This window comes from Hippopotamus amphibius, chromosome 4, assembly GCF_030028045.1.
Source record: "Hippopotamus amphibius kiboko isolate mHipAmp2 chromosome 4, mHipAmp2.hap2, whole genome shotgun sequence".
In the NCBI taxonomy this organism is placed as follows: domain Eukaryota; kingdom Metazoa; phylum Chordata; class Mammalia; order Artiodactyla; family Hippopotamidae; genus Hippopotamus; species Hippopotamus amphibius.
In genome coordinates this window covers 62,579,206-62,606,424 of record NC_080189.1, presented here as the reverse complement: position 1 = coordinate 62,606,424, position 27,219 = coordinate 62,579,206, and the positions used below count along the sequence as shown (strand labels likewise).

The 27,219-nt window shown below is 35.2% G+C and overlaps 1 protein-coding gene across 2 annotated transcripts in view; it reads right to left on the bottom strand.

The window, feature by feature from the left end:
• GLCCI1 (glucocorticoid induced 1) overlaps nt 1–27,219 on the bottom strand; it is a 106,676-nt gene that overhangs the window by 7,637 nt on the left and 71,820 nt on the right. The window contains exons 4-6 of one of the 2 annotated variants that reach the window (XM_057733280.1): nt 17,512–17,628; nt 12,930–13,082; nt 9,600–9,810 (exon numbers count right to left, since the gene is read on the bottom strand). In XM_057733280.1, coding sequence (XP_057589263.1) covers nt 9,600–9,810; nt 12,930–13,082; nt 17,512–17,628 — 481 coding nt within the window. The remainder of the gene's footprint in view (nt 1–9,599; nt 9,811–12,929; nt 13,083–17,511; nt 17,629–27,219) is intronic. The other variant, XM_057733281.1, reaches the window with a different exon arrangement.

Below are 27,219 nucleotides of genomic sequence, written 5' to 3'. Positions count from 1 at the left end.
ACAGTTACAGGGTGGTGGTTCTTAACCCTGGTTGCACATTAGACTCATCAAAGATGTTTTAAAAATACTAATAAACGCCAATGTCGAAACCTCACCCCTAAAGAGGTTCTGATTTAACTACTCTGGGGTGCCTACCCAGGCATATACTGCCTCTTTTTTTGTTTTTTTGTTTTTTTTTGTAAAACTCCCAAATGCTTTTGAAGTACAGCCAAATTTGAGAAGCAATCATAAAAAGGTTAAAACACTGGTTTGCAGTTAGGCCACCTGACTTCTATCTAGGACTAACTGCATGGCCTAGGAAAAGTGTGATCCCCTTGTGTTTTGAGCTATAAAATGGGAATAACTACTGATACGATGGCTGTGAAAAATGTGTGTACCTGAAACACAATAAGCTCTCAATAAATACTGCTACAATAGTAGAAAGAACACACCCTTTCTAATTTACAAATTAATAAAGGTGAACCACTCAGAAATTAAGTGCCTATTCCACAGAAGAGAGTAACAGAAATGTCACTTAAAATAGATTTGCACACTAATTTTATTAAGGTATATAAAGGTAAGATTTTGTGTCTGGTGGGGAAGCAGAGTTAACATTTGGAGTACCAGATTCTTCAGTTTATGACTGCCTAGCAGGAACTCTGCCAGTTCATGATGACATCCTTTAGCATATGGAGATCTATCATTCTGAGATTTTAAAACTAATGTCTAAAGTATACAGATTCTATAGATCCCTCTACAAGTAAAATATTTTTTATTATATGTGCAGCAAGAGCCAGTAGAATGTAATTATTATTCTATCTTTCAAAGCTAAAATAACAGGCTAAGAAAGAGAGCATAGAGTTTAACCAACAACACTAAACTTAGTGACAAAGTTAGCCAATTTAGGATAAGATTATAAATATGATAAACTAAATAGGATCTAAACAGAATTACTATTCTGGTATTAAAATTACTTTCACAGAAAATGTGGTATGTATACACAATGGAATACTACTCAGCCATAAAAAAAGAATGAAACTGCTATTTGCAGCAACATGGATGGACTTGGAGGGCATTATACTAAGTGAAATAAGTCAGACAGAGAAAGACAAGTACTGTAGGATATCACTTATATGTGGAATCTAAAAAATACAATAAACTACTGAATATAACAAAAAAGAAGTGATTCATAGATATAGAGAAAAAATTCATGGCTACCAGTGGAGAGGGAAGTGGGGAGGGGCAATGCAGGGGTAGGGAAATAAGAGGTACAAACGATTAGGTATAAAATAAGGCAAAAGGATATACTGTACAACAGGGGGAATAGTCAATATTTTATAATAACTGTAAATGGAGTATAATCTTTAATAATTGTGAATCTCTATACTGTGCTCCTGTAACTTATATAATAGTACACAGTAACTGTGCTTCAATTTAAAAAATGACTTCTTTTGCATCAGGAAATGAAATTATCAACTGTGGTATAATGTGATGGTCTAATGAAATCAGTAAGAAACAACTGTATAGCATTTCTTGACAACAAACTTTTAGAACCAGTTGGCATTACTGATTGTATTGAAAACCTGCATTTTCAGTGACCTTCAAGACCAAACTGTGAAAGAGTAAGGAGAACATTTGCCTTATACACATAGTCTCTAAGATTTCTCTACAATTTCAAAGTCAACCTTTTATAAGAAGGTTACCAAATTTTAATAAAACAATACACCAGCTATAGCTAAGATTTCCTTGACATCAGCATTCAGCAAAGGGTAAGAAGGGAAAATGTAACATCATAGCCCTTGGTACTTCTATTTTTGAACTTTGTCTCAAACAAGACTGTGGCATGAATTAACTGGGACTTAACCTACACTCCAAATGTTAGGCCCATTAATTAAATATTTGTCATATGTAGAGGTGTTTTATATTTTAATCATTTATTCTGTATTCACTGAATTGATACTAATTTACAAATTAAGCAAACAAATCATAGTTGCTCCTTTGTTCTTGTGTACTCATAATAAGGACAGTGCTTCTTCTGCAAACATAATCCTGATATGCAGAGCAACACTGCTTATTACTGCCTCCAAATCTGACTTGGCTTCGTTGATATGCTAACTACTCACTCCAAATCATACATGAATGTGAACAAATCACTCTGAATCTATCTGACATGGTTGTTAAAAATGAAAACAAATTGAAGACAGTCTGCAAAACAACTTACAGACTAAAATCGTGCCTCTTATAAATATAAATCATAATGGTAAAACTAAACTGAAAATAAATTTCAGATTACCCAGAATATTTTATATCTTGAAAAGTAATGTAATTAAGGATCTCACCATGGACATCAGTGTTCAAAAAACTGAAACACATTGTTCATATTAAAGTGCTCCTAAAGTATCCTATGGGGGGAAAATGAAAACTTCTAATAAAAGTTTCAATTTAATTTTAAATGTACACATATATTTACTGAGCACTTAATTATGTGCAAAATAGAAGGCAAAACAAAATGCTATGTATTAGGTATAACACAGTATTTCTCTTTTTTTCCCCCCAATTCTTGCTAAAGGGAAATGGTATTATAACATCTTTAGTCAGATAACCAAATGGAATCTTTAACTTATATAATGGTCACGTTAAAGCCTGTTCCTTCTCTGACATTCATTGCCTTAATGATAGTGATAATTGTTTTCCCATGTCCAAAGCTAGAACTTTGTTAGAACTTTGCCTTTATCCTCGTTTTTCTAATCCCTCACACCTACATCTAATCAACCACCAAATGTTGCTGATTCTTCTTCAGTCTATTTCCTCCAATTCCTTTGTCCTTGCTACCATTCCTCATCTTTGCCCTGCACCTCTGGTTTCCCAATTAAGGTGCACTAAAGAATCTGCTGACATGCAGAAAGTAAACAGGATAACATTTATATATATTTACTTTTTTTTTTTTTTGGCACACGGGCTTAGTTGCTCCGTGGCATGTGGGATCTTCCTGGAGCAGGGATCGAACCTGTGTCCCCTGCATTGGCAGGCGGATTCTTAACCACTGCGCCACCTAGTAAGCCCTATATATTTACTTTTTATCTCTAAAAATAAGAAACTAAGCTTTACCAGCAAATATTTTGTATATGAACTGAACTGTGTACCTATATAACTTAGAAATAGATAAATGTATATTACGGGTACAGATTAAAATTGCTGGAAAAAGTGTGTAATAAAATTTGGAGACACAGAACTAGGCTATTAAGATAGCATCTTCCCTCTTGCTGTCTCTCTCCACTTCTGTAGCTTTATCTTAAAGCTGGGTCATGTTCTCTAGCTGACAAAAGATCTTTGCTTGGTTCTTTGTTGCTTTCAGCAAGGCTACAAGGCCCTTATGAAACGGTGGCCTTTCTACCTACCTCTCCACTCTCACTGCTTTCTACTCCCTACCATTTACCCCTATGCTCTAGCCACACAATTTTTTTTTTTTTTACTGTTCTCCACACACCAGGCTCTTTCATATCTGAATGACTGTGTAATGGCTATTCCTCCTGCAAAGGCAGCAAGAAGTAGTATGAAGTTCCTACAGAAGACCTTTGTTGGCACCTGGACTCTACAAAATTCAGGAAAGTTAATTTCTCTAAGCCTTAGGCTCCTCATTCTTAAAATAATGACAGTGTCCCTAGTCACAGGATTGTGATAATGTCACAGGGGATTACAGAGGTAAAGTCACCTGGGCACATTTAATCAGCATAACAATCCTATGAGGCAGGTGCCAGCATTTTCCTTAATTTACAGGTGAGAAAACTGAGATACAGAGAGGTTGAGTAATTTGCCCAAGGACACCTAATTAGTAAGTGGCAGAGCAGAGATTCTACCTGGCTGCACCAGAGTCACAGTTCATTACCATCATGCTATCTGCCTCACTGTTTCCATCTATCTCAACTCTAGTGTCCTCAGACTAGATGATCAAGTTCCAATGGAACATTCTGTGCTTCTACTAGGTCGTCTTAGAGCTTTGGCAACAGCTTCATTGGGTCTGCCTTCTGTTAGTCTCACAAGGAGACACAGTGCAAGGAGTGGCTTCAGTGTGTCCATATTTCTTCTTAGAGGAACATAAAATGTAACAGAGAGAAAAATATTCAACCGATCCCCTTTTCTTTTAGCCTAGCCGATACTCTGTTTTTTCCCCAGTCATGATCAGAGTAGAAGTTAAGATGGGTTTTAGCCGAGTTACTTCCCTTCCCCGAATTTCAACAGGAAATTTGAGCTTTATGGCTTCTTTCTCACCAAAGTCCTATCATCACTAAATTCACATAGTCTTAGAGTGGTTACTCTTTATTGTCTTTTTTTGGGTGGCGGTAGTGGGGAGGATTATCATACTCTTCCTGAACAATCAAAAGCCTAACATATATAATTTAACCCCTTAAAGAAAAAGACACTAATGTTTTCAACAAAGCTATAAAAATATATTCTTAAAAAAATGGACATACCATGAAGAAGGAATACTGAAAAAATCTCGACTAAGCGCTACTCTGTGCTGATGCTAGGCACCACTCTAGTTGCTGAGGATAAAGTAATGAGCAAAATAAAGTTACCTGCTCTTGATGGAGCTTATATTCTAGTAAATAGATAGCAGTAGATTAAGTGAAATTATATATGCAGATATATTAATAAATTTTGGTTTGCTTTCATTTAGACTCTGGGTTGTAACTGCTAGAACTGAGTTGTATACTTACTAATAATTTTGAATTAAGAACAGCAACTCATCCACAGAAAGCTAGCACAGCAACTGCCATTAGTACAATTGTAAACATTTCCAAAAGAGGGGGAAAGGCATTCACTGGATGCTTCTTATACACATCAGCTAATGGGAATGTATATAATTTTAAATGTAATCGTGAAAAAACAAAACAGGGAAGATTACCTTAGGGACGTAATTCTAGAAAAGTTCAGTTTTTAACCTATGGAATAACTCCATTGTTGGAATAAGATTTCTCCTCTTTGTTATTTTACCACCAAGAGGTTCTTCTAGGATAATAAGCATCCTAGAATCACGTGGGGAGAATCTTTTGACCATGAAACAGATTCAGGCTCAAAAGCTGTGACTTTCAAGGTGTGGTAGCTAAAAGAAATATATCCAACATATCTATTTTCACAATATAAACCACAAAAAGAAAAGTGCCACAAAATCTTGGCTGATTGGGCTATCTAGAAAACGGAGGGTGAAAGTATGGTAAGGGTGCAAAGGTCAAAGAATGTTAAGAAATAAGAGCCGTAAAGATGAATGCAAATACAGTTTAAAATGTATACAGAAAGGAGTAACAAAAAGAGTCTCTTACAAAAGTCTGCTTAGGGTCAGCCCCAGACCCTGAAATGTTAATATGAGAAATATTAATATTTATGAGTTAAATCATGAGTATGAGTTAAATAGGCTTACATGCATTGGCCCTTGGAAACTCCATCCACATAATATACATTGTTCCTGTGGGTAGACATAGTTTAAGTTCCAAGTTCCAAGTAACCAATTTATGGACTCTTGGAATACAGCTCTCAGTAGCTGGCCTGAGTAGAATGGTTCAGTTGACTTCATGATTAGAATAATCAACGTTTCCACAATATCTTGCAAAACTGCAGAATTTTATAACAACTGCCTAAGTGAATTGTTCCAAAGATCAACTATAAATGGCAAACTGAAGTCTAGGTTTTGTGGCTTGCTACCAATAAGGAAAGCTGGCAGAGCTGCTAAAGGAACTAATATTTGACACTGCCATTTATATTATGTAAATGACTGATTTTCTCCCTTGCATTTTGGGCATGATAATGTAGAAGAATTTAGGCTCTCAGGGTATATTCTGAAGATGTCAAGATGAGAGCTCTTATTCTGGATCCCTGAATTCTCCACACAGATCATAATGTAGGAACTGTGGCTGTTATTAGGTTAGTTAGCCTAGCAACTTTATACGTTACCAGGCTGCCTTCAGTCTTTAGGTAACCGGAAAACTCTGTCAAAAAAACCCCACCAAACTAAAAAAACTAAAACCTGAAAATAGTCTCTTAAAGGCTGGACTTCTCTCAATAGTCAGAGTGTTTTTATCCTGGCATTGCAATTGAAATAGCCAAAGAAAAGCCAATATGCTAATCAACTAAAATTATTTTACAGGTCTCAAATTATATATGCGTCATGGAGAAAAACAGATGTTAGGAATAAGCAGAAATAATAAAGTCAGGAAAAGGAAAAGTATATAACAGATGACTACTAGAACATCTCTCGCTAGAGCAATATGCTCACAATGCTATCCCTCTCCCCACCCATGCATGCCAATCCAGGCACCTAAGGACGTCTAAACTAGCTATTCTACAACAGCAACCACAGAATAGATAGGTACTCCAAATCAGTTGTAGCTGATTACAAAATTACAGCATCAATTCTGTTTTCATAGTTAATGATGCAAACCTATTAGAAATCTATAGCTTCCTTTTTTTCCTCTTTACTGGAAATAAATACAAAGAAACAAAAGACCAATTTAAGCTTTACTGTGGAAAAATGCAAATTGTAAGCTAGAATTAGTATCTTTAAAAAATCTGGACTGTCCATAGAGAAGTAATGAGACAGAGACTATACTATAGTTTGAATGATTTAAATATGTAAGTTTCAGACACTGCAACACTGACACCTCCCTGTCTTTTGTACCTTTAGTATCATGAACATACTTGTATGCTATACTGTGGGATATTTGTTAGCATTACTGGTACTCCCTATCAGACTATGAATTCCTTAAAAACAGATATCACATCTTACTCTTCTCTATTTCTCCACTCTCCAGCAGAGTGCCTGACATACAGCAGATGCTCAACAAATGTGTCTTGAATAAATAAAAAGCATAAACTCAGTTGAAATACATAAACCTCTACTTCCAGTTCTAATATACATGTATGTGTATGTATACATACACATATACATACATATATAAAAGAGACAGATGCTATTTGAATTTTCTCTTCACAAAGAAAGTAGCTAATTTGAGAACTAGAAACTGCATATTGTAATAATAGGTCACACATTTTTCCAAAGAACAGTAAAATTAACTTGATCTTAATCATAAAGCCAAGTCTCAAAGCTAAATATGGTAGATATATTAAGAAACTTGTCATGAGGTCCTAATTCCCAAACTGAGGTGGTTTTGTAGAAAACAGAAAAATGTCTTAAATGATTCTGTGATCTCCTTAGTTTCTAAAGAAATTTTTAAAAAAATCACTATTAGTCACAAACAACACCATTTATTGAGTGTTTACTACATACCAAGAGTTGTTCTAAGCACTTTATTCCAATATCTCGTTTAACCCCAATAATGGTATGAGGTATGAAAACAAGTATTTTCACCCTAAGGAAAAAATATTTTTTTAACTACTAGGGAAAAAAAAACTGTTGGCCTTAGAGATGATCTGGACCAATGTTCTCATTTTACATTAAGAAAAAACAAGAGGAACAGAAGAAAGATAAGACCTTTGTGTTATGCAGGCAGGTATCTGGTATAAAAGAATAAAAGGGCATAGAGAAAAATTATTCAACCAAAGGCAAAATCTTAGAAAAAAGTCTAACTTCTCTAAGAAAAGGTCAGAATTCAGATTATTATACAATCTCAAAAAGATACCTGCATTCCCATGTTCACTGCAGTATTATTCACAATAGCTAAAACATGGAAACAACCTAAGCATCCATGGACAAATGAATAAAGAGAATGTGGTTCCAACTGGTTGTGAGACTGCCTCATGAAATATAATCCCGTAGCGGCTGAGAAGGCAATCTCACAACCAACTAACCAAAATGGAACTCATGTATCAACTTCCTAATACATCTCTCTTTTGGTTCAGCATCTCTCAATTATCCACAGTATTAAACTCAGAAAGAAGAAAACAAAACTCCAGAATTAACTGCCTAGCCTTATCACAGTTATTTTTACTTTTCATTTTAACCCAACTGTAAGTGCTAAAAAGTAGCAAAAGTGGTCTGCACTTATCTTTTCTAGTGGTATAACAAAAAATACAGGTTTTGGAATCAATCAGAAAGATCTGTTGCACCATTTACCACCTGTGCAGCCTGAAACAAGTTATGATTATTTAACATTTCCATTTACCTTCAAAACAGATATTCCCACTAGAAGCAAGGTGTTTTCTTGTTTGTTTCACTATAAACATTCATAGTAAAAATGTGAGGAAGTGATTGAAGTGTTTGCTGTGGTAGGATGCCTCAGTGAAATGAAGTTTCCTACTCTGACATTCTACAAAATCGACATTACACCTGGAGCAAAGAGATGCCTAACTAAGGTACTGCTTTCAACACATCCGTAATTGAGGAAGAGAGTTCACAGGCTTCCAATAAGGAAAAGGTGAAAAGGGTATAACTGTTGAGATCCACCCACAGAAATTAGAGCAGGGGACAAAAGTCCAAAGTAGCTTCCATCTAACATCTCAGCAGAGAGTTAGGCATAATGCTGACTGAAAGGAGCCAGACCAAAAGAATACACACTGCATCATTGCATTTCTATGAAATCCAGTAACAGGGAAAAATTAGACTGTGATGATGGAAGTCAGAACAGTGGTTACTTCCAGGTGGAAAGGAGAAGGATACTGTCTGGGAAGGGAGCTAGGGAGCCTTCTGGGATATGAAAAATGTTCCGTATCTTGATCCAGGTAGTGGTTTCATGAGTGCATACATGTGTAAAAATTCAGGGGGCTTAGCACTTAGTATTTGGGCACTTTAAATGTATTAATACCTCAAAATAAAACAAATTGAGGGAATTGGCATTCAAGTCACAAGGCCCATAAAATCCTGTAAGATTCTGTAAACTTTGATTTTTCCACGTTTTAAAATTTTTGTTGCCTAGGATCTGTTTCTCTGTGGTGAGAAGCAGTAAATGTGTTACAAAGGAAGTTCAGTGTTTCTTGGTAAGTAGCTAGGAAGGTGGAAGCTGGGCAGTCTTTGGTACCTTCAGTGTCTGAGGGGACCAGAAACTGAAAGAAGAGAGTGAACAGTGGTAGCCAAGTGCCTGACACAAGGACAGGAGGACACGGGCAGACAGGGCTTGACAGGCAATAAGAAATCCCACAGGTTCTGCACCCTTACTGGTGTTAGTTAATAATTCATCTACATACCATAATATAATCCCTGATGTGCTGCAGGTACTTGTTAAAGTTTATCCTACTTGGTTAAAAATATACGTATTCTTCCAACAGACTTTTTAGAAATTATTTCCTCCCAAATTAATCTGATTATGAAATCTAACTTCAGGCATGAGAAACATAAATTCTACCATAACCATCCTTAACTCTGGACAATACCAAGGGAAAAACTGTGTCTTATATGATGTGAAGCTGTACACACTCATTTTAAAGTTTTCATTCGCTGTTAGAACCATGCGCTGTGCTCCTCTGACACATTTATGGAAGATGTTTGCGAAAGTCACAAAGAAAAGGGGGTACATGAAACCAATGAACAAACAAACCTAAATCAACCAATCCTTTACAATCCCATCATTCAACAGAAGAAAAAAGGTGATGTAATGGTCTAAGACAAAGAAAGTATAATGAGCAAGGCTTTATAACAAACCCTCTATGTAAGTGGATGATTTCATTCTCACCTTTATCGCGATCATAGAGTAAATCTTCTGTTGAGCAAGGGCTACCATCCTGGGATTCCGGGGGACAGAAGGGGGAGACACAGGGTGAGTGACTGCTGCAGCTACTGCTGCGCTCCTGCACAGAGGGGGTCTGCGTGTCAATGCTGCGCGTGCTGCTGCTCCGGTAGTGAGCAGGGAGGGGGGCTCTCCGACCATCCGGGATATCCAAAGGCTGGAAGAGCAACAACCTTTACACAGTGACGGTTCATATACTCAATCCATATAGAAAGCACATGGTGTTTCTTTTGATTTCATTTTCCACTATTATCGCCACTATAGCTGATTTTTCAGAGAATAAAGGCACCGATCTTGTGTGTTAATTTTGCCAGGTACCTTTAGGTCAGCACTCCTAGTAATACTCCTCAAGGACAGGTCAGCACTCCCAGTAATACTCCTCAAGGACGGGCTTCTTTTAACACTGTATCCCTAATGCCTAGCACTGTGTCTGGCACACAGCAGACATTCAGTAAACATGTGCTGAAAGAATTCGTCAAACCGCTCAAGAAATCACTTCGACGTGCTAATAAGAGAAATCTCATATTCACAGGTATGGATTTCTGTTTGTTCATTCTCATTTTTTTTTACAAAGGAATATTTACTTGGCCAAACACTAAGAAAATTATTTTATTATTTAAATTTTTTCTTACTTAAGTAAATTTAGATTTTAATTACAACTCTGCACTAAATTTTAGAATGAACAATTCTAAGAATAAATCATTGGTGTGGGTTTTTTTTTCTTTTTTGGACAAAATCACATAATAGATGTGTGAGCTTTTGAGAACAACCCATAAAGAAGGATCATTCTGGAAAATATATGAAGGTGTCATAACAGAGGTCTTTCTTAAAACTTAGATATTTAAGTCAAGGATAATGTTACTTTAATAAAATGTCAATACTGGTAATCAGCAAAAGAATAATGTATCAATTTGTAACTAAAAATTATTTAAGAATTTGAATTATCTTTTACTCATGTCCTATTTGATAAACACAATCATTTTTTATTTCCATTTCTGAATCTATAACTGGATAATATATATCAATTTCCTTAACCAACTCCTGTATTACTGGGGAGGGGGTTCAGAAGAATTAGAATAACAAAACAGATTTTAGAAGTTTACATATTTACACTAAATGATGGGAAATATAAAGGCTTAGAACATCGATATAGTTAGGAACCTACTGGCAGGTTCACTGATGGTGACATTTTGATTTATTAAAACTCTGAGGCATACTTAATCATAAATCTAAAAATTCTTAAAATTAATATTTTAGTTATAACTGTGTAGGTTACCCCAGAGTAATTCTGAAATGGCTACTGTGAAATTAGAATATGACTTATTTAAAAGCAGAACTATGTTAATAAGTTTCATCTTCTAGTATAGTTTTGCTTAGCAGTTCTTAAAGAATTAGCAAATATGTGTCTGATTATCTTCAAAAAATTAGACCAATTTTACTTCCTTACATTAGTGTTCTTAAATGTTACTTCATGTACAAAGGCAACATTTTAATGGCATACATAGCTAAGCAAAGAGCACAATTTCCAAAGGGTGAACAGCTAAGAGATAGCACAATTTCCAAAGGGTTCCTTTTTGGCCTAACGAATATGACATAAAAATTTAACTCTAGGGAGAATAAAATGGCACAACCTTTTGGGATGGTAATTGTAATGATACTCATCAAAATGTAAAACGTGCAAATGCTTTGACCCAGCAATTTCACTGCCAGGAAACTGTCTGCCAAGAGTACACTATGTTTTCTGAAGCACTGCTTATGATGACAAAAACTGAAAACAATCTAAATGCCCATCAGTAGGGGACTTTTAAATTATGGTACCTTCATACAATGATTCACTATATATATAGCATACATACACGTATCTGGAAGAATATACAATAAACTATGATTAATGCTCATATCTGCTAAGCGATATTTAGAGTTGGAAAAAGCTTTCGTGTGAATTTTGAGATAAACTCTAAATCAGTTTTAAAACCTACACATTATTTGAAGGAATCAGATAACACATTTGACATAAATTAAATCATATTTTAGTTCTAAAAAGCCGTCAGAGATAATTAAGCCAAAGGCTACTTGATGTTTTCTTTTCTTGAGTATACCTTTAAAATGTGGTCAAATATAAGTTCATATGCAGGAGTGTCCAGATTTCTGGGACAGTGGTAGTTTATAAAGTATTTTTGACTAATTCAAATGGATCAGAGCCCTAAATATAAGAGAAAGCTAAAACCATAAAACTCTTAGAAGAAAACACAAGAATAAATCATAGTAACTTTCTTAGACATGATCCAAAAGAAAATGAAAAGTCAAAAAAGACAACCCTCAGAGTGGGAGATATTTTCAAATCTAATAAGCAATTTTTATCTAGAAAGTAAGAACTTTTATAAAGACCTTTTACAATTCAATAGTAAAAAGACAACCTGATTTTGAAATGGGCAAAGGATCTAGACAGACAATTTTCCCAAGAAGATAAACAAATGGTCAATACTATGATGAGATACCACTTCACATCCACTAGAATGGCTATAATAAAAAAGACAGATGATTACAAGTGTTGCTGAAGATGGAGAAATCAGAACCTTCATATACAGCTGGTGGGGATGTAAAATGGTGCAGTGCAGCCACTTTGGAAAATAGTCTGGCAGTTTCTCAAAAGGTTAAACAAAGAGTTACCATACTAACAATTCCACTCATAGGTATATACTCAAGAGAAATGAAAACATCATGTTCACACAAAAACTTGTATATAAACTTCATTATTCATAATAGCCAAAAAGTAGAAACAACACAGATGTTCATCAATTAATGACTGGATAATAAAATCCATATGACTGAATATTACTTGGCATTAAAAAGGAAGGAAGTACTGATAATTGTTACACTATAGGTGAACCTTCAAAACATTATGCCGAGTGAAAAAAGCCTGTTACAAAGGCCATGTATGGCATGACTGCATTTAGATGAAATGTCTAGAACAGGCTAATTCATAGAGAAAGTAGATTAGTTGGTGCCTCATTGGAGGAAAATAAGAGATGATTGCTAAAGGGTATGGAGTTTCTTTTTTGCGGTGATGAAAAAGTTGTAAAGTTGACTGCATTACTGGTTGCACAACTCTGTGAATATGCTAAAAACCAATGACTTGTACATTTTAAGTGGGTAAACTGTATGGTATGTGAATTATATCTAATAAAGCTATAACCACAAAAAAAAAAAAAAGACTTTTGAGACAGTTCAAAATATTAAAGAAAAAAGGGATTCAAACATCCCATGTAATCTTACCTTGGACACTTCCTCCTTCCCATTATTTTCTTTAATGAATACCTTTTCTAATTCAGGACTTATTCCTTCTACATTGCAGGGCACACGTGAAACAGATGACTTTGGCACTGATACATTTGACAGTGGCATAGGGACTGATCTTGATCCGGTAGACTACAAAACAGAAGGTAAGGTGGTATCAAATTATTTGTGGCCAAAGAAATCAAGAACTGAAGAGCACGGTAAATCTTAAAACAGAAACCCAATGAGGAGAGTTATTTTGACATTTCAAATGCAATATAAATTCAGCTATACATATAGAACCAAGGTAAAAATTACAGAGTCAAAATAATTCTTTATGTAAGTATAAAGGTATAATTGTAAACTGTATACACTTTTTCAGTAGAATGGCAGACAGAATCCTCTGCACTGTTTAATTTTTTTTCTTTTTTCTGTTTTTACTGAAAAAGCTTAGTTGAAATCATGTAAGTTGAGTGTATCATGTGACACTTCAGCTCTGCTCTGTGCTTGTGTTTGTGTGTGTGTTTAAAAGATTTGTTCCCTGCACTGTGACAATTACCTTCTAGTATTTTTCATTTCCATTTTATCAACCATTTAAGAAAGTCTTTTGGATTACTAAGTAGTGTGGCAATAACATCGTGTTAAGTTCAGTAGCACTCACTTAACAACTATAAGGTTGCTTTCAAAAGTCCTTTGTAGGAGTTGTCAAAAATTAACCACCTCCCATAGCTGTCCTGTGGGAGGTACCACAAAGTATAAGACAAGCCTTTTGATGCTCAAGGAATTTAAAGAAAAGAAATAATAAAAATAAAGATGAACAAGGTAAAAAGAAAAGCAATATATGATCTCTACCTTATTCTGAATGATTAAAGATATATATGATTCACAGTGAGGTAGACAGCTAGTCACTGATTAAATTACTTCCCACACTCAGTGCTGTGCTCCTGCCATCTGTGAACTGCTGCCCACAAATGTCCTTTGTCTCATACTAATGCATGAACTTTTTTCATATTAAAGTTGTAACTCTGTCATACGTTTGCTGTTTACTTTAGTATGAAATATCTTTCAGTACTTTTATGGTTTTTCATATTTAAATATTTAACCTATCATGATTTATTTTTGTGTATGTTATGAAGTAGTATTTTTTCCCACATAGTAATCAAACTGCCCCAACATTTCTTTATAGATTCTACACTTGATTTCCTTGAGTTGTTACCTGATAATCCTTATACAGAGCTTCACTTTAGCTGCTATAATTTTATAGCAGTTACATTTTGCATTTTGGTATCCTGTAGGGAAAGCCTTTTCAAATTTTCTTTTTAACTGGCATTACTTTTCCATATTACCTTTAAAAATAACTTTTAAAATAGTAAAACAATTCCTTTTACATTTCCATTGGAACTCAATCTGTACACTCATTTTTGGGCAAATTACTATTTGAAAAAAATTAAGTCTTCCCATGCATGAATGACTTCCCATTTGTCTCTATTTTATATTTCATATCCTCAATAAAGTCTAATAGTTTGCATATTTCTTTTACGTCTAGGCATTTTATATTTTTAATTATATATATACTAATATGGTATTGCCAGTTGTGACACAGTAAGAAATATGTCCTTGGTTTCTAGCCCTGGTTTCTTACACAGAGTTACTAAATTATAATTTCGTGAGGGACAGGGGCACTAGGAACATCTTTTGTTCCAATATTTGGATTTTGACACAGCTCCTAAATCCCTTGGTATTTCCTCAGTGACAGGACTAAGAATCTTTTGTTCCAATGAGACGACTCTTGGTGGGTTCCTGAATAGGTTCAAAACTAGGGGAGCGGAGGGACGGTCACTCGAAAGAAGCCATGATGAGAAGCTTGGAACGTCCAGTCCCGTCCCACCCCCATCCTCTGGTGAGGAGAGGGGATGGAGATGTGAGTCAATAATTAATCATGCCTATGTGATAAAGCCTCCAAAAAATCCCTACACTACGGGTTCAGAGACCTTCCAGGTTGGTGGGCATATATCCACGTGCCAGAAGGGTGGCACACCCCAACTCCATGCAAGCAGAAGCTCTTGCACATGAGTTACTTGTAGACCTTGCCCTGTGCACCTCTTCATCCTGCTGTTCATCTGTATGTATCCTTCATTATATCCTTTGTAATAAACAAGTAAATGTGTTTCCCTGAGCTCTTTGAGCCATTATAGCAAGTTACTAAACCTGAAGAAGGGGTTGTGGGAATCTCTTCTTTACAGCCAGTAGGTCAAAAGCACAGATGACAACCTGGACCTTTCAACTGGCATCAGAAGAGGGGCAGTTTTGTGGGACTGAGTCCTTAATCTGTGGGGTCTGTGCTAACTCCAGGTAGTTAGTGTTATCACTGAATTGTAGGATGCCTGGTTAGTGTCTGGCGAGTAGGAGAATTGGTTAGTGTGGGAAAAAATCCCATGCATTTGGTGTCAAGAATGTTATAAGTAGAGGGAACAGTAGTTTATGTTTACTAGTATAGGAGAGAAAACAACTGATTTTTATATGTTTATATTTTATCTGATCATTAAATGCTCAATTTTTCTCTTTTATTGTGAAAAATTATAATCATAAACATAATTAAACAGAATAGCATAATGAACACTCAGGTGCACATCATCCAGCTCCAAAACTTATCAACATTTTCTAACCTTAATTCATCTAAACATCCACTTGTTTTTGTTCTTGGAGTATATTAAAGCACATTCTAGACTTCACATTTCATCTACAAGTATTTCAGTGCGTATAGCAAAAGATAATTATTTTTAAACTAACTACAATGCCAAAAAATTCAACGTAAATCGGGAACAAGTGTATAAATCTTTTCTGTTAAATCAATAAGTCAACAGCTATACTGTAAATGCGTTGGGCTCTTACACAAAAGTTGCATGAAATGAACAGAATAATATATTAATTCTACCAGATTAAGGAGAAAAAGGAAGGGATATGTGAATTTTCTCTTGAAATGTCTGAGCCTTGCTTGCCAACTGCATGGTTGTCTTACAGCTTTGATGAGGTATAACTGGCATAAAATAAAACCCTCCCATTTTAAGTATGTAGTTCACTGAACTTTGTAAATATATATAGTCATCCAATTATCAGTATAATCACATTTTAGAAACTTCTATCATCCAAAAAACTTCTCTAGGGCTTTTCTACAGTCAATTCCCATGCCTAATACTTTGTATCATTTTGTCTTTTTGAGGATTTAATGTAATGAATCATACAGTAGGTAGGCTTTTGCTTCTGACTTCTTTCACTTGGCATTTTATTTTTGAGATTCAGCCATGTTGTTGTAAGTACCAGTAGTTTCTTCATTTTTACTGCTGAATAGTATTCCACTGTAGGGATGTATGAAGTGTTGTTTATCCACTAACCAGTTCATGGGTAATTGTTGGTTTCCATTTTTTCACTCTTACAAATACTGTTGCCATGAACAATGATATAGAAGTCTCTGTGTGGACATAGTTTTTTATTTCTTGTGGACAGATACCAAAGAGCGGAATTCCTGGGCTGTATGGTCAGTGTACGTTTAACTTAAGAAAATGCCAAACTTCTTTCCAAAGTAGCTTTACCATTTTGTGTTCCCACCAGCAATGTGTGGCCATTCTGGTTGTCCCACATCCTTATCAGCACTCGGTATTGTCAGTATCTTCCATTTTAGCCATCCTATCATTAGTTTTAATAGTTTAGCAAATTCACTTTGATTTTCTAAATATACAATATCATATGCAAATAGTATAACACTTCTTTTTCTTATTGCTCTAAAACCTCTAAACTACTAGCAAATAACATCAATAATTACAGACATCTGTGACTTGATTTTTATTTTAACAGAAATACTCCCAGTATTTTATTACTAGGATCCAACTACATTTGCAGTTAGTCACATTAGGAAGTATCCTATTTTAAAATAAGTTTTTATCACATATAGATACTGAGTTTTTATCAAGTGTTACTCAGCAATTACCTTTACTTTCTGATGCAACATTTCCTAATGTTGAATCATCCTTACATTTGTGAAATAACCTCTAATTAGATTTTTTTGATGCACTGCTTGGGTTTCTTCTACTATACCACTATATTTGGTTTACTAAAATTTACATTAATATTTGTAAGTAAATTTGGTCTAGAATAGCATTTCCCAAATTTTGTTCCATGGGCTGTGTTAGTACATATTTGGGGTGGGGATGGGAGGACAAGAAAACTAATTCTCAATTTCTTCATAAGTAAAATAGGGGTAAAATATATAAAGACACACAGAGAGATCAGTTAAGGTACTATTAGGAAGATTAAATAAGATAACGCCCATAGTTGCTTAGTAAGGTAATGAGCTAGGATTTCAGCCCAGGCCAGTACCAATCATCCTTAAGACCACTACATTCTGTTATGTCTGTTATTAAAAGATTACACATACGGCTAAAACAAAAACTTCTTAAAACAAACACTGTAATTTAAGAGAGCTAGAGATTTACATTAATTTTCTTTAACCCTAAAATGATGGGTTCTGCTTTATAATGAACTCTTTAAAAGGAGCTATTCCCATCTGGACAAGGAGTTAGCCTACCTGAGTGTGACTGATTGCTATGTGGTTGCCATGGAGAGGTGACTGACGATCTTTCTCCTTACTGTGCCGACTACTCTGTTTACTACGTTGTAGTTGCTGCCTCAGTTTGGCAATCTGCTTTGGGGAGAGGGGAGGAGAGGCAAGAAGAGAACAAAAATGAATACCAAGCTTTAAGTATTTAATTCTTTAATTCTGGATATTAAAAAATAAAATTTTTATCAAATATTTCAAGAAGAGATAATGTTTCACTACAATGATTTATTCTCCAAGTTTTAATAATTAAAACTATTGAAAATGAGAAATAAATATATGCTACAAATGCTTCACTTATACAATTTAAATGTTGTTGGTAAATATGTAGACTACATTTCCCCAGATTATTTCGTATTTTACCTTTGTTAACGCCAGAAGCATCTTCCCCTTTAAACACTTTCTAAGGTGAAAAACTAGTATTTCACGTGCCTATTGATTAAAGTCAAACCCAATCTCTTAATACAGGGACACGTTAGTTTATAAGTTCTCATCGTATATAAACAAAATGGATCTGACATATCAATTACTAAACACTTTAAAATTGTAAATCCCATGGTATAAATCCTCTGGCATTTAGCATTAGTTACTTGTTAGTATTTCATATCTTACTATATATTACTTAGTCACAAAACTTTTATTTTCCAGCTTTATTGAGATATAAATGACATACAACACTGTGTAAGTTTAAGGTGTACAACATGTTGGTTTGATGCTATTATATAGTGCAAAATGACAACAAAATGACAACACTGTAGCATAAATTAATACCTCCATCCCATTACATAATTACCATTTCTTTTTTGTGGTGAGAACATTTGAGATTTACTCTCTTAGCATCTTTCAAGTATATATAATACAGTATTATTAACTATAATCAAAATTCTGTACATTAGATCCCCAGAACTCATTCATCTTATAACTGGAAGTGTGTACCCTTTGACCACACCCCATTTCCTCTACCCTCCAGTCTCTAGCAACCACCACCCTACTCTTAGTTTCTATGACTCTGGCTTTACTTAGATCCCCAAAATAAGTGATACCACACAGCACTTATCTTTCTCTGTCTGACTTATTTCACTTAGCATAATGCCCTCAAGGTTCATCCATACTGCTTACAAGTGGCAGGTTTTCCTTCTTCCTCATTGCTGAACATATATACCACATCTTCTTTATCTACTTCTCCATTGACAGATACTTGGCTATAGTGACACACTTTTAAAAACAAATATAACTTAGGAATGTATTCTCCTAAATGGAACAGTAATACTCCCAGGCTTAAGGCTTAAGAGAAAAGTCATTCCCACATTATGGCTTGGAATTCATTAAACTATTCACATATATATTTTAGGTGCTTGTATAATCTTCTTAAACTGTGCCAGACCAGAAGTAAAATATACCTGAGCATTTTCAAAGGGAATCATTAGCAATTTGGGGGAAATTACTTAATATTGGTATTGTTTTTCTTGTAGAAACATGACATTAATCAATTTATAGGTACTCCCTGAACATCTACAATGAGTCCAGTTTTATCTTACCTACTAGGCAAAGTGCAAATACAAAGTGAAGTCTGTAAAATGTACTGATTTCCTCAAAGAGATGTTAGCAAAATGCTTACTTTGAATAACCATGGCAATAAAAAGCAAAATAGACAGTTGCTATTAAAGCCTATAAATGCTCAAGGAGAAAAGTACACAGATTGCTGGGAAAACTTATTTTTACTTGTGGCAAACAGAAGAGAAGCAGCATGGAGGAAAATAAAGCACCTAAAAGAATAATCTAACCCTTTCTTTTAAGTAAGATCCTCTAGTTTTTTGAAACGTTTTGTAGTTTACAGACATCTCATACAATTTCCTTACAAAGATATACAAATAAGATTATCTGTGTTAATATTTGTGTTCCTTGCTCTCTGTTGAAATGGCATCATTTTCTTCTAGAGAACATTAATTTTCATGAGAAAAGGAATCAAAATTAGTAGGTAATCATTATAAATCAAGACAGATTATACTCTATGATAAAAAGTAAATAGAATTTCAAATTGTACAAGTTATTTAATTAAGATGGGTATAAAATTAAGTGTTTTCTGAATATTAATGATGTTACAGTGCTGTTTCAAAACTGGTAAGTGCTTGTAGTGAAGAGCCCATGATGCCTACAAATTAATCAAAGCAATTTGTACTTTTCCATTTTTAAAATAACCTTTAAAAATAAACAAAAATAATCTGAAAGTTGATCAATCCTAATCACTCTCTTTTTAAAGGCCTTTGAGATAGCATAGTAAGTCAGAAAAGTTTTTGTTCTAAATAGCTTTCACAAACCCCTGAAAACAAAAAGCATACATAATGGTACATACCTTACTTTGCTTGGAAAACCAGCTTAAACCGTGCAGCCTTATGGTTTCTACACAATACTGTTTATCTTTGCATTATAACGTAGTTATGCTTTTGTTTACAAGTCAGTAGAGATCAGAGTAAAAGGGAAGCTCTTTTACTAAATATATATACTCATAACACTACAGCTCTTACTCAAGAACCATGTAAAATGAAAGCAAGCTATAATAAATCCTCCTTTGCTTCAGAATATAGGAGGTTCTTGTCCTGTTTATACCACATTCAGAAGAGAGGCTGACCTATAAAACAACTGCAAATATTCTCACCTTCCATAGCTTTTACTTCCCTTCTCTTTTACCTTTGATGCTCAAGTGCCCATGGTCATCCAAAGCCTTCTCTTCTCCCTAACCTCAGTACCCGTAGACAGTAGACACAAAGGTATCTCTGGAAGGAAGGGGCAGAGGGAGTTGTAATTTCCTCCCTACACTCACACACCCCTCCCATCTCATCCGTAGTTCCAAACCTCTGCCTAAGACAACCTCTTTAATCAATCCCATGTTCGAATGCATCACACAAAGCTCTTCGTCCTCTCTTTGGTGGGCCTACCCACCCTAGTTACTACAATGAAATGCCCATACAACCTTCCCTTACAAGGAAAGAGATTTCTTAAACTATAGATTAATCTTGTGTTTCTAAATGTTCATTAGCAATGCTGTGGCTTTAAGGAAAAAATTAAGAATGGACCTTGAGGGTATTATACTAAGTGAAATAAGTCAGACAAAGAAAGCCAAATACTGTATGATCTCACTCATATATCGAATCTGAAAAAACAAAAACAAAAAGAAAAAAAAAAAAACTCACAGAACCAGAGAACAGATTTCTGGTTGCTAGGGGTCTGGTGGGGGGCAGAAAATGGATGAGGGTGGTTAAAAGTGTACAAGTGTCTGGTTATGAGTAAGTTCTGGGGATGTAATGTGCAGCATGGTGACTATAGTTAATAGTACTCTATTGTACATTTGACAGTTGCTATGAGAATAGATCTTAAAAGTTCTCACTCCACACACACAAAAATTATAAAAACGTGAGGTGATGGATGTGTTGGCTAACCTTCCTGTGGTAATAATAACTTTACAATATATACATATATCAAATCATTATACTGTATATACCTTAAACGTATATAATGTTACATGTCAATTATAGCTCAATGAAGCTTAAAGAAAAAAATTAAGAGGGAAGGAGAGAGAAGCATTCTTTAAACATGAAAGGCATCCTAAGCACATGAGCTCCAAAGTTTAAAAAAGTTAGGGAATAAGTCACAAAGAAGAAATAATAATTGTAGAGAGAAGAATTAGCATAAGTACAAAGAAATGACTAAAATATCTGTGGAATTAGATACAGAAAAATCAGAGACTGGCCCCACTTAAAATCTAAGACCTAGAACGTATTTCACTGTAAATTTTTGGAAACCTGATAACATCACCCATGTTTATTTGTTATTTTTGTCCTGCTAGTTTCCCCCACTATTGTTAACATTTAAAAACAGAATAAAACTAAACTCTTAGCCTCAAAAGACTTGCTGACTACCTTTGCCTCAGGTACTGAAAGGGAGGCAGGGTAATATTTCTCAGAATGAATTCTATCCTATAGTAGGCTAAGGAACTGAGAAATCTTAAACAGACTAAGTGGTTGTAGTAGGAAGGGAAGCAAGATCCTGGGGCTTTTGAAAGAGAAGGAGGGAACCCTCCTGCACTGTTGGTGGGAATGTAAGTTGGTACAGCCACTATGGAAAACAGTATGGAGGTTCCCTAAAAAACTAAAAATAGAACTACCATATGACCCAGCAATCCCACCCCTGGGCATATACCCTGAGAAAACCATAATCCAAAAAGAAACGTACCACAATGTTCATTGCAGCACTATTTACAATAGCCAGGACATGGAAGCAACCTAAATGTCCATCAATAGAGGAATGGATAAAGAAGATGTGGCACGTATATATAATGGAATATTACTCAGCCAGTAAAAGGAATGAAGTTGAGTTATCTGCAGTGAGGTGGATAGACCTAGAGTCTGTCATACAGAGTGAAGTAAGCCAGAAAGAGAAAAACAAATATCGTATGCTAACTCATATATGTGGAATCTAAAGAAATGGTACTGATGAACCCAGTGACAGGGCAAGAATAAAGCTGCAGATGTAGAGAACAGACTTGAGGACACGGGGGGTGGGAGGGCGTTAAGGGAAAGCTGGGATGAAATGAGTGTAGCACTGGCATATATACACTACCAAATGTAAAACAGCTGGTGGGAAGCTGCTGCATAACACGGAGATCAACTCGATGATGGGGGATGACTTAGAGGGCTGGGATAGGGAAGGTGGGAAGGAGTCGCAGGAGGAAGGGGATATGGGGATATATATATATATAAATACAGCTGATTCACTCTGTTGTACAGCAAAAACTGACACAACAGTGTAAAGCAATTACATTCCAATAAAAAGCTTAAAAAAAAGAGAGAAGGAAAAAAAATGAGTAGAGTTAAGATTAACACCAGGAAAATGGCACTTTGCCACTCGCATTTATATGAATTCTCTCATTTACTTCTCAATAAAAACATATGAGATGGGTACCGTTATTATCCCCACTTATAGGTGAGGAAAGTGAGAGGTAGGACGGTTAGCTTGTTGAAAGCCACACAGTTAAGTGGTGAAACAAGTATATGAATTTAGGAAGTGGAATTCCAGAGTCTGCTCTCTTAATCACTATTCTATATTGCCTAAAGAATCACGTTATTAACTCACAAGGAGATAAAGAAATCTTACAAAAAGTAAAGACAGACATATAAATGGGAACAACATACAAATGACAACAGCTGAACTGTTAAGAAAAAAAGACCCAAAACAATTACTAAAAATATTAACCTAACGAATTTTTCTGAAAATAGTTTGAGAAGTTATGAATCTCAAGCTGTTATTCTCTTTTATATGAAAAAAAGAGAATATGTGACAAACTTTAGTGCTTGTAAAGACCAATGTCTCAAAAGAAAGGTTCTGCAGTCTAAAAACAAATTTTACACATTATATCCTTTGACAGTGTTCAAAGGAATTTAAAATGCAACATTACCTACTCTAACACTAAAAATAAAAATTTAAACCTTCTTTTTGTTTACTATAAATATGAATAGTTCATGCTCTTTTCCTGTTTTTCTTTAATGTTCCAATAGGCAAACCCAAATGGAATAATTGCTATTCATTCAGCCCTCTGATATCCAAATACATGTAGGCATACGTATGCACAAATGTGCCTATATAAAGAACCCACAGACATGTAAGCACATACACATGCATAGGGAGTTGTCACCTGCATGCAGATCACCTTTACACATGCCCACAGACAGACATGCTTGCCCACATGCAGACTCACACAAACCCCCACCCCAGGAACAGAGAGAGAGAGATATTTCCACACACAGATTCATCCCAGCAGATATAGTTAGCTTTGGGACAATTTTTATACACATAAAATAGTTTTTAATATAGACATGTATTTACCAATAAGGCATATATGAGAGTGAGTCAAAAATTATCCACACTCTGGCTGTAGAATTTTTTTTAAATAACTTTTAGGAAAGACAAATACATCATTTTTTGACATAATCTCCTTTCTTTTCAATATACTTTGTCCATCTGTCAACAAGCTTTTGTATTCTCTCATTAAAAAATGTTTTAGGCTGAGCTGTGAGCCACGAAGTCATGGCTGTCTTCATTTCTTTATCAGAAGTGAATCTTCGTTCTAGTAGGGCAGCTTTCAGGGGACCAAACAGGTGAAAGTCCGATGGAGCAGGACCAGGACTATAGGGAGGATGCTTTAACACCTCAAAATGAAGTTTCTACAGAGTGTCGACAGTGTGGGCAGAAGTGTGCAGATGTGCACACCCTCACACCACAAAAAACGAACCACTGCATGCTGCTCTTTTTTCACGCAAATCCATTTTTGCTTGCACTTGCACTTACAAATGAACCGATGCAACACGTTCACACCTGCACAGCAGTGACTGGAGAGATAATAGCCTTGAACAGAAAGCGCTGATAAGACAGTGCGGCCAACAGAAGTTTTAATATAACCAGAGTGAGGATAATTTTTGACTCACCCTCATATGTGTCAACAGGAACGCTGACAATAATATCAGACTAACATTTAAAAAACAGTTCATAAACCCACTAGATTCCACAGATATACTGTAACTGTTTTACAGATGAGGAGATACTTTAAAAAAAAAAAGTATCTTTCCCAAGGTAATACAGCTAATAAATGGCAGACCCAGTCCTTTAAGCCTTTAGTTTGTAATCTTTTTCTATTACCTACCACTGCTGCTAAATACTATGTTAATGTTCACAAATAACTACCAGTCACTATGTATTGGCTCATAATCTCAACCACTTCGCAAAGTAACTTCCTTTCTTAATGCTGGAGATATTGCAAGATGTGAAACTGCAATAAAGATGGACAAAAATTTGATGAAGCAATTAACTGACTACATACTAACTTACTGATATATTTCCTTTTCGATAAGCAGTTTGATGACCTTAAATATTGTTTCTATTGGATCCAATTTTAAATAATGAAAATATTATAAAACATCTTTACAATCCAATTTAATATGGATTCAGAATTTATTGGATAAATATTTGATTTTTAAAAGGTTTTACCACATAATTAAATAAAAATTCTTCAGATTGTTGTCTTTTAGGTCCAAAGAAAATATTATTGCAATTATTTTCCTCTAGTATAGTATGATAAAACAATTTTTTTTTAAAATAGCAAAAGTCGACAGGACATTAGGGCAGTATGCATATGCTTAGTAAAACTATAAGGAAACTTTTATTTTTCTTACTTAAAAAAGGAAGACCACAACATCTGCTAATCACTATTTAATCAGAAGCAAGAAACTTCCCTAATCATTTCACTTAGAGAAAAACTATCCCAGTAATGAGAAGAGGGCTTATTGGTGAGATAAAGAAGCAACCTATGATTCCTCCTTGTATCCAGTGAAGGATTTAAGAATAGTAAACTCATCTTTTTTCAACTTATATTTATCAAAATCAGAAATAATATAAAGTCAAAACAACAATACAGTAATATCATTTATATTCTCTCTGGGAACATCACCCTCTGGGATAAAGAACAGGTTTACTTACTGCTTACTATAAAAACAGTGGATTCTCCAAGTTCTGTTTCTTTCCTGTAACGTGATCTACCATATGTGTAGGCACCCATTTAGGCCTTCCCCGTCACCCCCATTGGGCTTAGGGTTCAGGGGAACTAATGCAAACTCGATAAGTCTTGATACCTGCTGTGCTGTGACTAATAAAGTCCATTGTCTCTAAACCATGAGCCTCATGGCTTCTGCCAGCATCCATGAAATAGTAAAAAGTTAACTTATTAGGTTATAAAAAGGAAAAAATCAAATCTAAGACACGAGAGGGTGTACTTCCTCTTTTGCCTCAAACGCAGAGAAAGGAGTTTTAATGGAACAACTTGGAAAGACTGATTGTTCCTCACAGATGAGAAGACATGATGGACTGGAATCTGACTCCCACTCCAGATACTGATAATGCTGAGCTAGGATGATGGAGATTTACTCCTGTGTTAGAATCAGCCTAAACTCCCAGGTATTAACTAGATTTTTTAAATGTGCGAGTTTCCCAGTAACCATTTTAGGAAATTCGAAAGTGAGAGTCAGAGTAGAGGGTTGTCTTAGGTCCTACTTAAGAGGGCCAACTAAAAGGGTAAACAGAGCTCAGCAGCTAAGAAACTGAATGTTATTTCTAGAATTCTAGAGGTTAAGGAGAGAGTAAGATAGAACTGTAAGTAAGATGTGCAGCAACAGGGATGTCCAAAGAACCCGTAAAATTAGTCTACAAAAGAAAGTTGGTTTTAAAAATCTGTCAAGCCCAGGTAATGGAAAGGCATCTTATAACAGACCAGTCGAGTGGGAACATTTCTATCCCCCTTACCTCTCCTTCTCTCCCCCAAGCTCCAACTCCAGAGGGGTCAGAAACTGTAGCTGTGGAGTTAGGAAAGAGGTATACAAGAATGACGAAAGAGCCTCCAGAGTCCTTTCACTCATGAAGTCACTCAGATGCAGTAGGCCCTAGCTAGAAGAGGAGTAGATGCAACCATGAAATAAGTAGGAAGCTGTAACTATTTTATGAGAGATTGGAAAGCATGCTCACTTAAAGGAATCAGGGGAGTGTAAAGAGTTTCTAGTTTTGCACCATAGGAAAGACACCAACTTCTCTCACGGAATAGGGAGAGTGGGAGTTAATATAAACTCCTTTTGTGATTATCCCTTAAAGTCTTAGTTGCTTTTCCTAATATGTAATTAAGCTCTTTAAAAAGTAGATTGTATCTACTGTTTTGAAATTCTAAATGCTTTTACACAATATTGAGCATATGGTCTTATTCATTTGATGCTATTCCATGAACAAATGTAGTGCCACTACAGGCTGATGATGTATGCTAAAAAATAACTTTAAAATTTACCTTTCTTCTCTTTTACCTCTATTAAATGTATACAACTCAAGTACCATTAAAGTACCATAAAAACAGAAATAGAGTCAGATGTAGAAAAGATACTTATGGCTACCAGGGGAGAAAGCGGGGGTGGGGGTAACGGGGGTGGGGGTGGCAGGGGTGGGGGTGGAATGCGGGATAAATTGGGAGATTGGGATTGACATAAACACTCTACTATATAAAATAGATAACTAATAAGGGCATATATAATTCCCTGTATACCACAGGGAATTCTTCTCAGTACTCTGTAATGACCTATATGGGAAAAGAATCTAAAAAAGAGTGGTTATGTGTATATGTATACCTGATTCACTTTGCTGGATACCTGAAACTAACACAACACTGTAAATCAACTATACTCCAATAAAAATTAAAAATAAAAAAGCACCGTTGGCAATAAAAAGTGATAAGTATTAATTAAATCCTAATCATTTGCTTAGCTGACTTCTTAAACTGTAGTTATGCTTTATAAATTAATTTCAAATTGTGTTATGTAAACAGGGAACCACATATCTAACCAATGGAGAAGTATAATAAAACAGTTGTTTGGTTTGTAAAATATAAATAAAGGGTGGGTTAACATCCCCCCAGTAAACATAATTCAAAGGAGGAATACTAATCTTTTCATAAAACAAAATGATTTCATTTGGATTCATTTCCTTAACATGGATACAACCCATAACGTCACTGTATACTAGTATTAATTATAGTTTCTGATAAATGTGTTGATAATCCAATTTCCATTTTTTGTAGGTAATCTGCTTTTTCCTAAT